The following is a 12,500-nucleotide window of genomic DNA, read 5'->3' as shown; positions in this document are numbered from 1 at the left end:
CACACAGACACGCACACGGACACACACACATACAGATACACACATACAGACACACACAAAGACACAGACACACACACACACACATACAGACACACACACACCCATACACCCACACACACAGAGACACACACACAGAGACACACAGACACACACACACATACAGACACCCCTCCCCCCCCCCCCCCCACACACACACACACACACACACCTACACACACACACACACACACACACACACACACACACACACACACATACAGACACCCCCACACACACACACACACACACACACACACACACACACACCTCACGCCCTCCTCCGTCTGCAGATCAACCCCCTGTCGGTGGCCAAGGTGGTCCAGACCTACCAGACGCCCTCCTACAGCTGCTGCCCCAGAGACTCGTGGGCGTCTCTGGTCCACAAGCTGGTGGTGGGTCAGCTGGTCTACCCCTGGAGCAACAAGACCACCAAGACCGAGTGATCCTGGTCTAGACGTGAACTCTTGACCTTCTGATGAAAGTCACTAACAACTAGATTCTTTAACCACAGAGTTTAACTGTTTTGATAGTTAATGTTTTTACATCATTTATAATTATTAGTTCATTAACTTGTAGTTTGTTACATTTAAAATGATTTGTTTTCCTTAAACGTTCTTGAAATAAAATGAGTTAAAAACATGAAACGTGTATTTTTCCATGAAGGAGTCGAACCAACGACCCTGACGTACGTCCAGTACGAGCTCGTGGTCCAGGTTTGACTTGAAGAGACTTTGAATCAACAGAGTTTTGAGGTTTTCAGCAGATGTTCAGAACCTTCTTCAGTCACTTGAGCAGGAAGTGCAAAGAGATAAAGTGCAAATAAAATTAAATAAAAATGCAAAGAGATAAATAAAAGTGCAGAGATAACAAAGTCAAATAAAAAAAAAGTGCCAATAAAAAAGAAAAGTGCAAGGAGATAAAGTGACTATAAACAGAAAAGTGCAAATAACAAAATAAGTGCAAAGAGATAAAGTGCCAAATAATAAGAAAAGTACAAAGATAACAAAGTGACAAACAGAAAAGTGCAAAAAGATAAAGTCAAATAAAAAGAAAGGTGCAGAGAGATACATTGCCAATAAACGCTAAAGTGCAAATAAACAGGAAACTACACTCTCCTCTTTTTTCTCACTATATCCTCCCTCACTCCTCTCCTTATCCATCTGTCTGCCCCCCCATCCTTCCTCCCAGCCGGTCAAAGCGGCAGGCCGTCAACAATGAGTCTGGTTCCGCTCGAGGTTTCTGCCTTCTGAAAGGAAGTTTTTCCTCGCCATAGCTCACTGTACAGTGTTTCGCTTCTTGCTCTTTGTTGAATTGCTGGGATCTATTTTTCCTTAATCAACTGTAGTCTTATTTCAACTGTATAGTGTCTTGAGATAACTTTGTTATGATAAGACACTTTAAATAAAATTGAATTGAATTGAAAGTGCAAAGGTCAGCAATAGAACACTGTACAAGTGGTAATTGTGCTCAGGATGATCCATCAAAGACTCGTGTGCATCAGTGTCATCGATAAATAAACTTTATTGACATGATGTTGATTCAACACTTGTTTTACATCAACGTTCAAACATAGATTACATTCAACGTTTGATGTCAATCAGTGGAGAAGAAACTTGAAACAGAGAGAAGAGTTTTTATTGACACAGTTGGATCGACCTCGACTCGTCTCCCGCCATGATCTGTCGGAGCAGGACAATGAATGGAGGACGAACAAAGATGGAGGATGAGTGACATGACAGACCGCCATCTTGGTTTGGCCTGTTCCACAACTAGTGAGAATCCACTGATAAATCAAAGACATTTCCATCATCATCGTAGTTCATCAAACAAACCTTTTTTTTATGATGATTATTCATTTGTTTAGTTAATTAAACGATTTATATACATTTTTGTTTTGTTTTAATTAAAATGAGCACCGTTATTTATATAGACTGAACGAAATAAATATAAAATAAAACAAAATTGTTGACCAAAATGCAATAAAATACTGCTTTATTTTGTAAAAATAATAATAAATTTCAACCTATGAATAAATGTTTATTATTATATGTGAACAGTGCCATCTAGTGGTAAAATATAAATATTGCAGGAAACGCATGAAGTTTAAACTTTTGTCTCGAGTGTCGTTAAAATAAAAGATGTAAATAAGTTGAAACGTGGAAGAATGATTTATGAGTAATTTCGTTAAACGCCGTTTGTTTTTGGCCAAATACACACTACAGTGACTCAGATCTTTCTTCTTCGTTTGTTCCATTTAAAGTCGACACCTTACAAAGGGTTAAACAGCGCCGCTCACAGGACAACCCGAGGAGTACAAGTCACGGCAGAAAAATATGATATAAAGATAATAATACATTTAAATAAAATAAAAAACGCATTTAACGACTGACAAGGTCACTTCACAGCTACTAAACGAAAACATAGTAGTTTTTAAAAAATGATTACGTGTTCAAAAGCCGTATCTTAAAATGAACACAATAACATAAGCCATAACACTACAATATAGTATTGTTTTTAAATAGTTAATATTATAGATAGAGGATAGAAAAAGAAAGAGTTTAATTGACATACGATAATATGTATATATATATATGTTTTTACTAATAGTTATTGTTTGTATTGTTAATTATTATTTGATTTATTATTTGTTATCTTGACTCGTATTGTTAAAATGTAAAAATAAAATGTGTCTTTAACCTGATTTATTATTGACGCTCACAGGTCTTGGTCAAAGCGTTTTTTTTTTACTCCGAATCTGAGGTTGTTGACTCGACAAAGGAGAATTCTCTTTTGTTCTGTCACAAGTGAATCATCTTTGTTGTTCTCTGCGCCATCTGCGCGTTGTTGACGCTCCAGCGTGATTGACAGCGCGGCGGGCCAATGGCAGCGCAGGAGCGAGAGGAAAACAGCGGTGACGTCACAGCGAGGAGGCGGGGACGAGCACCAGGAGGGCGGGAACGATCTGTCACTGCTGGATCCGTCGGTCATGAACCCAGAACCGTCGCGCTGACTCACCGGACTCGACCCGACAACCGACTCCATAACCACCCTCTGGACCGTATCGTCCGCTGCACCGTCCGCTGCATGTGCCGCCGGGAGGTCCCGGGACTCTCCCCGCAGGAGGGAGGCCGAGGGGCGGCCTGAGGTGGAGCTAATCAGGTTAGCATGTTAGCATCGCAGGCAGATGTCACTTCTGCGCCGTGACGTCACAGAACGCGTTTGAAATCTCGTCATGTGTTTGTTGTCTTAATGCTCACGAACCGACCCTACGAGTGCAGACCTCCGCCGTGCAGCTCGTCTCTACTCTGACGTCTGTAATTCTGCCGACAGACGCGCACGATCACGTGACCTGGGTGGTCCCTGAATGGACTGTGTGCAGCAGCAGCGCCCCCTGGTGTTGGTGAGGACTCACAGGTGAGGGGTCTCAGGTGAGGGGTCTCAGGTGAAGGGTCATGGGCAGCCAGGGCAGTCCGGTGAAGAGCTACGACTACCTCCTGAAGTTCCTGCTGGTGGGAGACAGTGACGTGGGGAAAGGAGAGATTCTGGACAGTCTTCAGGACGGATCCGCAGAGTCTCCGTACGCCTACAGTAGTGGTGAGTCCTGGGTTAGAAGATGATGAAGATGATGAAGATGATGAAGATGATGAAGATGATGAAGATGAGGATTATGAGGATGAGGATGAAGATGAAGATGATGAGGATAAGAATGAAGATGGAAATGAGGATGAAGATGATGATGATGATGAAGATGAGGATTATGAGGATGAAGATGAAGATGATGAGGATAAGAATGAAGATGAAGATGAGGATGAAGATGATGAGGATGAAGGATGAATGTGATGAGGAAGATGAAGAGGATGAAGATGAATGTGATAAGGATGATAAAGATGATGAAGATGAGGATGAAGATGAGGATGATGAAGATGATGAGGATAAGAATGAAGATGAAGATGATGAGGATGAAGATGATGACGATGAAGAGGATGAAGATGAATGTGATGAAGATGACGATGATGATGAAGATGACGAGGATGAAGATGAATGTGATGAGGATGATAAAGATGATGAAGATGAAGATGAGGATGATGAAGATGATGAGGATAAGAATGAAGATGAAGATGATGACGATGATGAGGAAGATGAAGAGGATGAAGATGAATGTGATGAAGATGACGATGATGATGAAGATGACGAGGATGAGGATGAATGTGATGAAGATGAAGATGATGAGGATGAGGATGAATGTGATGAGGAAGATGAAGAGGATGAAGATGAATGTGATGAGGATGATGATGATGATGAAGAGGATGAGGATCAAGGTGAATGTGATGATGATGATGAAGAGGATGAGGATCAAGGTGAATGTGATGATGATGATGATGAAGATCAGGAGGATGAGGATGATGAAGATGACGAGGATGAGGATGAATGTGATGAAGATGAAGATGATGAGGATGAGGATGAATGTGATGAGGAAGATGAAGAGGATGAAGATGAATGTGATGAGGATGATGATGATGATGAAGAGGATGAGGATCAAGGTGAATGTGATGATGATGATGAAGAGGATGAGGATCAAGGTGAATGTGATGATGATGATGATGAAGATCAGGAGGATGAGGATGATGAAGATGATGAAGATAATAAAGATAAAGTTGAGGATGAAGATGAGGATGAATGTGATGATGATGATGAAGATGATGAGGATGTAGATGAATGTGATGATGAGGATGAGGAAGATGATGTGATGGTGAAGATGAGGATGATGATGATGATGAGGATGAAGATGAATGTGATGAAGATCAGGAGGATGAGGATGATGAAGAAGATGATGATGATGATGAACAAGATAATGATGAAGATGATGAGGATGAAGATGAAGATTATTGTCTCTCCAGGTATCGACTATAAAACTACGACGATTCTTCTCGACGGTCGGCGAGTGAAGCTGGAGCTCTGGTGAGAAGCTTCTGGTCATGTGACGTGTTTAAGCGAATGTTGACGAGGCGGCCATGTTGTTTTTTCTTCTGTCAGGGACACGTCAGGTCAAGGTCGCTTCTGCACCATCTTCCGCTCGTACTCCAGGGGAGCTCAGGTGAGGCCTTGAACGCACCATCACCTACGTTCTTGAACGCACCATTTGAACGCACCATAGCCTACGTTCTTGAACGTACCATAGCCTACGTTCTTGAACTTACCATAGCCTACATTCTTGAACGCACCATTTGAACGTACCATAGCCTACGTTCTTGAACACACCATAGCCTACATTCTTGAACGCACCATTTGAACGTACCATAGCCTACGTTCTTGAACACACCATAGCCTACATTCTTGAACACACCATAGCCTACGTTCTTGAACACACCATAGCCTACATTCTTGAACGCACCATTTGAACGTACCATAGCCTACGTTCTTGAACGCACCATAGCCTACGCTCTTGAACGCACCATAGCCTACGTTCTTGAACACACCATAGCCTACATTCTTGAACGCACCATTTGAACGTACCATAGCCTACGTTCTTGAACGCACCATAGCCTACGCTCTTGAACGCACCATAGCCTAAGTTCTTGAACGCACCATAGCCTACGTTTTTGAACGCACCATTTGAACGCACCATAGCCTACGTTCTTTAACGCACCATTTGAACGCACCATCACCTACGTTCTTTAACGCACCATCACCTACGTTCTTGAACACATCATAGCCTATGTTCTTGAATGCACCATTTGAACGCACCATCACCTACGTTCTTGAACGCACCATCACCTTTGTTCTTGAACACACCATAGCCTACGCTCTTGAACGCACCATAGCCTAAGTTCTTGAACGCACCATAGCCTACGTTCTTGAACGCACCATAGCCTACGTTCTTGAACGCACCATAGCCTACGTTCTTAAACACACCATAGCCTACGTTCTTAAACACACCATAGCCTACTTTCTTGAACGCACCATAGCCTACGTTCTTGAACGCACCATAGCCTACTTTCTTGAACGCACCATAGCCTACGTTCTTGAACGCACCATAGCCTATGTTCTTGAACACACCATAGCCTACTTTCTTGAACGCACCATAGCCTACGTTCTTGAACGCACCATAGCCTACTTTCTTAAACACACCATAGCCTACTTTCTTAAACACACCATAGCCTACGTTCTTGAACGCACCATAGCCTACTTTCTTAAACACACCATAGCCTACTTTCTTAAACACACCATAGCCTACTTTCTTGAACGCACCATAGCCTACGTTCTTGAACGCACCATAGCCTACATTCTTAAACACACCATAGCCTACGTTCTTAAACACACCATAGCCTACTTTCTTGAACGCACCATAGCCTACGTTCTTGAACGCACCATAGCCTACTTTCTTGAACGCACCATAGCCTACGTTCTTGAACGCACCATAGCCTATGTTCTTGAACACACCATAGCCTACTTTCTTGAACGCACCATAGCCTACTTTCTTGAACGCACCATAGCCTACGTTCTTGAACGCACCATAGCCTACTTTCTTGAACGCACCATAGCCTACGTTCTTGAACGCACCATAGCCTACTTTCTTGAACGCACCATAGCCTACGTTCTTGAACGCACCATAGCCTACTTTCTTGAACGCACCATAGCCTACGTTCTTGAACGCACCATAGCCTACTTTCTTAAACACACCATAGCCTACTTTCTTGAACGCACCATAGCCTACGTTCTTGAACGCACCATAGCCTACGTTCTTGAACGCACCATAGCATACTTTCTTGAACGCACCATAGCCTACGTTCTTGAACGCACCATAGCCTACGTTCTTGAACGCACCAGAGCCTACTTTCTTAAACACACCATAGCCTACGTTCTTAAACACACCATAGCCCACTTTCTTGAACGCACCATAGCCTACGTTCTTGAACGCACCACACTCGTGGATGTTATTCCGATCACACTGAGATCACAGAAAAGACTGTCGGGTCGAGATCTTCCGTCTTGCTCAAAGGCACTGGTGTCTCTCCAGGGAATCCTGCTGGTCTACGACATCACCAACCGCTGGTCGTTCGACGGCATCGACAGGTGGATCAGGGAGATCGATGAGGTGAGCCGACCGTGGCGTGGAAGTGTCCAGTCCCGTCTGACCGATCCGTCTCGCAGCACGCGCCCGGCGTTCCTCGGATCCTGGTCGGGAACCGGCTGCACCTGGCCTTCAAGCGGCAGGTGCCCACGGAGCAGGCGCGGGCGTACGCCGAGAAGAACGCCATGACCTTCTTCGAGGTCAGTCCTCTGTGCAACTTCAACGTCATCGAGTCGTTCACGGAGCTGTCGCGCATCGTGCTGATGAGGCACGGCATGGAGAAGTTCTGGAAGCCCAACCGAGGTGAAGCTTCTTCTCTTTCATCAGGTTCAATAATTAACTCAATATTTAAGTACATTGTAATGAAGATTATATTATATATGATATTACATTTTATTAAATAATTTCAGAAGGATGAACTTTTTTTTTAAATATTGAAAAAAAAGTTTTGAATATTTTTGGAATGTATTTATTTATTTTTACGAGTATCATTTTAGTTCTAATAATTCAAAAATACTATAATCTATCTCCATGTTTTTCCATTCATTCATTTTAACCAAAATCTTTAGCCAATCATGCAACAAGCAGACGATCATGTGACCGTTGGATCCAGTAGCTCCTGTTGCTTCTGTCTGGTGACTCTATTATACCAACATCTTTTATTGAATCTAAAAGACTACGAATAGAAAATATTAAGTTTAAAACATTCATTTTTAAAATGATTGGAATAAGAAAATCAAACTATATGTGTAAAAATGTTTCTATTCATTTTGAAATTTTTAATTCAATACTTGCGTCGTCTTCTGTGTGAGCATGTTAGCACGTTAGCACGTTAGCTCGGAGTGGCGCTCACACCTCTGCTCCTCCAGTCTTCAGCCTGCAGGACTTGTGCTGCCGGGCCATCGTGTCGTGCACGCAGGTCCACCTCATCGACAAGCTGCCGCTGCCCGTGGCCATCAAGTCGCACCTGCGCTCCTTCTCCATGGCCAACGGCATGAACGCCGTGATGATGCACGGACGCTCGTACTCGCTGGCGCAGCCCGGCGGCGTCAAGGGCAACAGCCTGAAGCGCTCCAAGTCCAGCCGGCCGCCGCAGAGCCCGCCCCAGAACTGCACCCGCAACAACTGCAAGATCTCTTAGCCTCGGACACTAACACCCCCCTACCCCCCTCCCCCCTCTGTGGACCGGGTCAGAACCGCCGTCACTTCCCTCCTCACTGCGACCAGAACACTCGACCGCGACACTCTACAGAACCTGCAAGAACACAAGTGACGTGCACACACCCCGGGCCTGGTTCTGGATCCTGTTCTGGGTCCAAATGGGTTTTTTTAAGGGGCCGGTTTTACACAATGTTTTGACTGAATGAATGCCGTCAAACGTGTGTGTGTGTGTGTGCACGTGCGTGCGTGTGTGTGCGTGTGTGTGTGTGTTCACCATCATAAAACACTCTTTCAGACACGTCATGAAAAGATCGCTCCTGCTGGCTCCCTCTGCTGGACGGCTCCGGAACCGCAGGGAAGCTTATCGGTTTCCTGTTGCCATGGTAACAACTTGTTGGTGTGTGCGTTCAGTCCATCTTCTTTTTCGTTGCGACGGATCGTGTTTGGAAAACACCGTCTCTGATGTTTTTTGGCGGGAGACGGCTGGCGAAAGAATGTGATTAAATTATTGATCTTTTCAAAATAAAAGTCCTGAATGTTTCACACCTTCAGTCTCGAGCTCGACTACAAACGATAAAATCAATGCTTCGATCATCGAAGATGTTCAGACTCACGCGTCACGTGGTCGGTCACATGACCCGAGAAATCGTACTGGTGACGAGAGTCGAAACATGAGCGTTGATCTTCCCCGCGCGTCCTCACGGGGGCGCTGTTATCAACAACCTAGGGAAACAAGGATGGCACCATAACCCCCTGAGTTATCATCATAATCTCAGGTTCTACGAATTGGTGCGAAGCCCTCTAACCGCTTCGCTATTGGCCTCGAGGTTAAACCAATAGCGAAGCGGTTAGAGGGCGGAGCACCAAATGACGTAGAACCTATGGTTTTCAATGGGAGGAATTACAAGAAATTTAAGAAATGTGAGGCACACCTGAGGACTGGTGGGACATATGATCTTCAAACTTGGTATTCATGTTTACATTAAGCATATCTTCGATGATTTGCATAATGTGTGTATGATTTGCATAATCAATTAGATGATTTGCATAATTTATCAAACACATAATTCTCCTGTTTCTTCGACAATTCTCACTATTTCCGACTCCAGACCTTTACTTCTATGATGTTTCCAGTAAATCAAGTCAATAAATCATAATAACAACATACAATTCCCATGTACATGAATATATTACAACATATAAATCATAGAGCAGAGCAGAATATCTAAATCACAAGACTTATCTTCTCTCGGAACAGTTGAAATAATTAAACAAGTTACTAATACAACCTTTAGTTTAAAAAAATTTAATATCAGTAATTTTAAGTAATTTTATTGCTGCTATTATTTTATCATATAAAGTCAAGGTAAGGTAAGGTAAGGTAAAACTTTATTGATCCCTCAGGAGGTCTCCTTCGGGAAATCGTTTTTTTCCAATATCCACAGCAAATACAGCAATTTTTCATAAAAAATAAATCAAAATAAGAGCAAGAACAGGTGATACAATCTAAGTCTAAAGATAAAGAACATAGGTCAAAGAAAAACAACAAAGACAAAGGATACTAAGACTAACATAGAACAGAACATCCAGATACTCTCACTCCACTCCTGCCCCCGAACTCACAATTGTACAATTTAATAGCCCGAGGAATGAATGAGTCCCTGAGTCTATTAGTGTTGCACCTGGTAGGAGCATTCGTGCACTCATTCTGCTTCTCTGCTCACTGATGACAGTGTTCAGAGGATGACTGTCATCATCAATGATGGACAGTAGTTTGTTCAATGATCTCCTCTCAGCAACTGTCACCAGTGAGTCCAGCTTCATTCCAACCACAGAACCAGCCCTCCTGATCAACCTGTCCAGCCTGTTGACACTCCTCTTGGACACATTTCCAACCCAACACACCACAGCATAGAACAGGACACTGGCCACCACAGACTGGTAGAACATGCAGAGGAGCTTCTTGCAGATGTTAAATGATCGAAGCCTCCTCAGAAAGTACAGTCTACTCTGAACCTTCTTATATACATGGTCTGTGTTGCAGGACCAGTTTACTGTCCATCCACACACTGAGGTACTTATAGTTGTCAACTATCTCCACCTCGTCGCCTCTGATGGACACTGGACGTGGCTTTGTCCTGGACCTCCCAAAGTCCAGCTCCTTGGTCTTTGAGGTGTTCAGCTGCAAGCGGTTCCTCTCACTCCAGTCCACAAAGTCATGTATCAGACTCCTGTACTCGTCCTTGCTGTTGTCCCTGATGCATCCAACAATGTCAGTGTCGTCAGCATACTTCTGGACGAGACTCAGCTCAGAGTTGTAGCAGAAGTCTGAAGTGTAGATGGTGAAGAGGAGAGGGGCCAGTACTGTCCCCTGAGGTGCTCCTGTACTGCACACCACAGTGTCAGAAGTGATGTCCTCCAGCCTGACATACTGTGGTGGATCAGTGAGATAGTCCGAGATCCAGGTGACCAGACCAGGGTCCACATGCATCTTTGTCAGTTTGTCCTGCAGCAGAGTGGGTTGGATAGTGTTGAAGGCACTAGAAAAGTCCAGGATCAGGATCCTCACTGAGCCACTTCCTTTATCCATGTGGGAGTAGGTCCGATGCAGGAGGTGAAGGATGGCATCTTCTACACCAACTGCAAGTCAGATCTTTGTCAACTATTAAGTTGTTGTTTTTTTACATCAATTAAAATATATCATGCTTGATTAACAGTGACATCAATACACTGTACTAAATTGACAATAAACCAATATTTTTAAAGTAGAAATACATGAAACTTTGTTCACTTATACTTCAAAACCTGCTGAACATGAAAATAAAGTCAGATCTTTGTCAACTATTAACGTTTATGTTTTACAATAAAATACATTGTGCACAAACAGCTTTATAGAAGGTCATAAGTCAGTACTTAAACTGCTCAACAACCGTTAACCACCCATGAAGCCCGGACAAAGCCCCGTCCCGTGTATGCGATGAAGGATCTGTAATGTCCCATCAAACCACACAAACTATATATCAAATTGTTCCTAACAATATCTATTTTAATATGTCCAAGAGGCTAAAACGGTTGGAACTAGAGTCCGTTTCCGTCGCTCCAACACGACGTCGCGTCATTTGCTTTATGGAGAGAAAAGGTCAAACGCAGAGTGTAACGGGTCGTTTATACGATCGATCGGACGCGCTCTTTGCCGGCAGCTCTACAGGTCGATAGCTCCGGGAAAGACGGTCCTGAACGATAATAACATCGCTATATTTAAGGCAAATTTGCGGGCCGAGAGGTCCTCCCCCTATCGCCCTATTGGTTCTATTCTTCCTACTTTGTTTACCATTCAAATGTTCTTCGGTGGAAGTTCCTGTTTCCTAGCCCCCCACAGATGTGTCCCTGCTTCGTTCTTTTGATCCACGACCCAAGGTGTGAAAAGGGCAGACAAACACGTTTAAATAACCGTTGTCATGACTACGTCTGTTCCAAGCTTGCCTTGAAAACAGTGTGTCAGTCTGGAGTGAAATGTTGATTTTGAATGTGTATTCAAACGTTTAAGCTCTTAGATGAAGCGAGTAATTTATACTTTATATTTTGATTATGTTTTAGCGTCCATTTAAGTATGGCGTATACGTATAGTGTGTAATAATTTTGAATCTAACAAGGCAGATGGATATCTTTTCAACTTCTACAAAAATGTTACCAAAGACATCTTCCTTACCTTGCTTCGGGAAGGTTTTACAAGCCGAAAATACCCGAACGATAACTTATGGGAACCTGCACATAACTCGACTTCTTCGATGACATTTCTGCTACTTTGAGGTTATTTTATCAACGAACTTCCCTTTCTTTTGGTGCATAAATCAAGAACACAGGCCACAGGGTTGCAGAGATTTCGTCTCTCAAAGTTTCAAATCACGTGACTGAACTCCCTTTTCAAACATACATGACTTCAGTGTGTCTGTCAAACTAAAAAGTATTTTCTGAAAATTTCACTTATCCATGTCTGTAAATAACTTCCTGAACCAGTTTGACATGAACCTGAAAGCATCACAACGAAACTCAAGGTTTCTCAGAATAGGAAGTGAAATAAATTACTCCACAGTTCATAGTTTGATGTTAATCATTTTGTACATCGTAAGATTAAATTAGAATTTAATGTTTTTAAAATGAATGATTTATTTTTACACATAGAGTTTGATACTCTAGTCCCACTCGTTCAAAAATAAATGTTCTAATT

General features: G+C 43.1%; 2 protein-coding genes across 3 annotated transcripts in view; both read left to right on the top strand.

Annotated features, from left to right (window-relative positions):
* Positions 1–670, top strand: part of pigq (phosphatidylinositol glycan anchor biosynthesis, class Q) — a 10,511-nt gene extending 9,841 nt beyond the window's left edge. The window contains exon 14 of the mRNA XM_087809144.1: positions 330–670. Within this exon, the coding sequence (XP_087665270.1) occupies positions 330–482 (153 nt within the window). The 3' untranslated portion in view covers positions 483–670. The remainder of the gene's footprint in view (positions 1–329) is intronic.
* A 2,312-nt stretch (positions 671–2,982) lies between these two features.
* Positions 2,983–8,817, top strand: rab40c (RAB40c, member RAS oncogene family). Of its 2 annotated transcripts, none has more exons than XM_087808524.1 (7): positions 2,983–3,198; positions 3,370–3,633; positions 4,938–4,998; positions 5,074–5,134; positions 7,058–7,135; positions 7,192–7,414; positions 7,981–8,817. In XM_087808524.1, the coding sequence occupies exons 2-7, from the start codon at positions 3,492–3,494 to the stop codon at positions 8,250–8,252; spliced, it is 837 nt and encodes a 278-aa protein (XP_087664650.1). In that variant the 5' UTR covers positions 2,983–3,198; positions 3,370–3,491; the 3' UTR covers positions 8,253–8,817. The 2 variants fall into 2 exon arrangements, with proteins under 2 accessions (XP_087664650.1, XP_087664651.1); XM_087808525.1 differs by having other exon boundaries at positions 3,318–3,633.
* The last annotated feature ends 3,683 nt before the right edge of the window (positions 8,818–12,500 follow it).

The sequence above is a fragment of the Callionymus lyra genome, chromosome 15 (assembly GCF_982586985.1).
Source record: "Callionymus lyra chromosome 15, fCalLyr1.hap1.1, whole genome shotgun sequence".
Taxonomy (NCBI): Eukaryota; Metazoa; Chordata; class Actinopteri; order Syngnathiformes; family Callionymidae; genus Callionymus; species Callionymus lyra.
Note: the sequence above shows the minus strand (reverse complement) of the source record. Positions and strands in the feature narration are given on the sequence as shown.

Coding starts and splice junctions, on each gene's coding strand:
- rab40c (XM_087808524.1), top strand. CDS start 3,492: ATGGGCAGCCAGGGCAGTCCGGTGAAGAGCTACGACTACCTCCTGAAG. Junction 3,634..4,937: donor TCCGTACGCCTACAGTAGTG/GTGAGTCCTGGG, acceptor TTGTCTCTCCAG/GTATCGACTATAAAACTACG. Junction 7,415..7,980: donor GTTCTGGAAGCCCAACCGAG/GTGAAGCTTCTT, acceptor CTGCTCCTCCAG/TCTTCAGCCTGCAGGACTTG.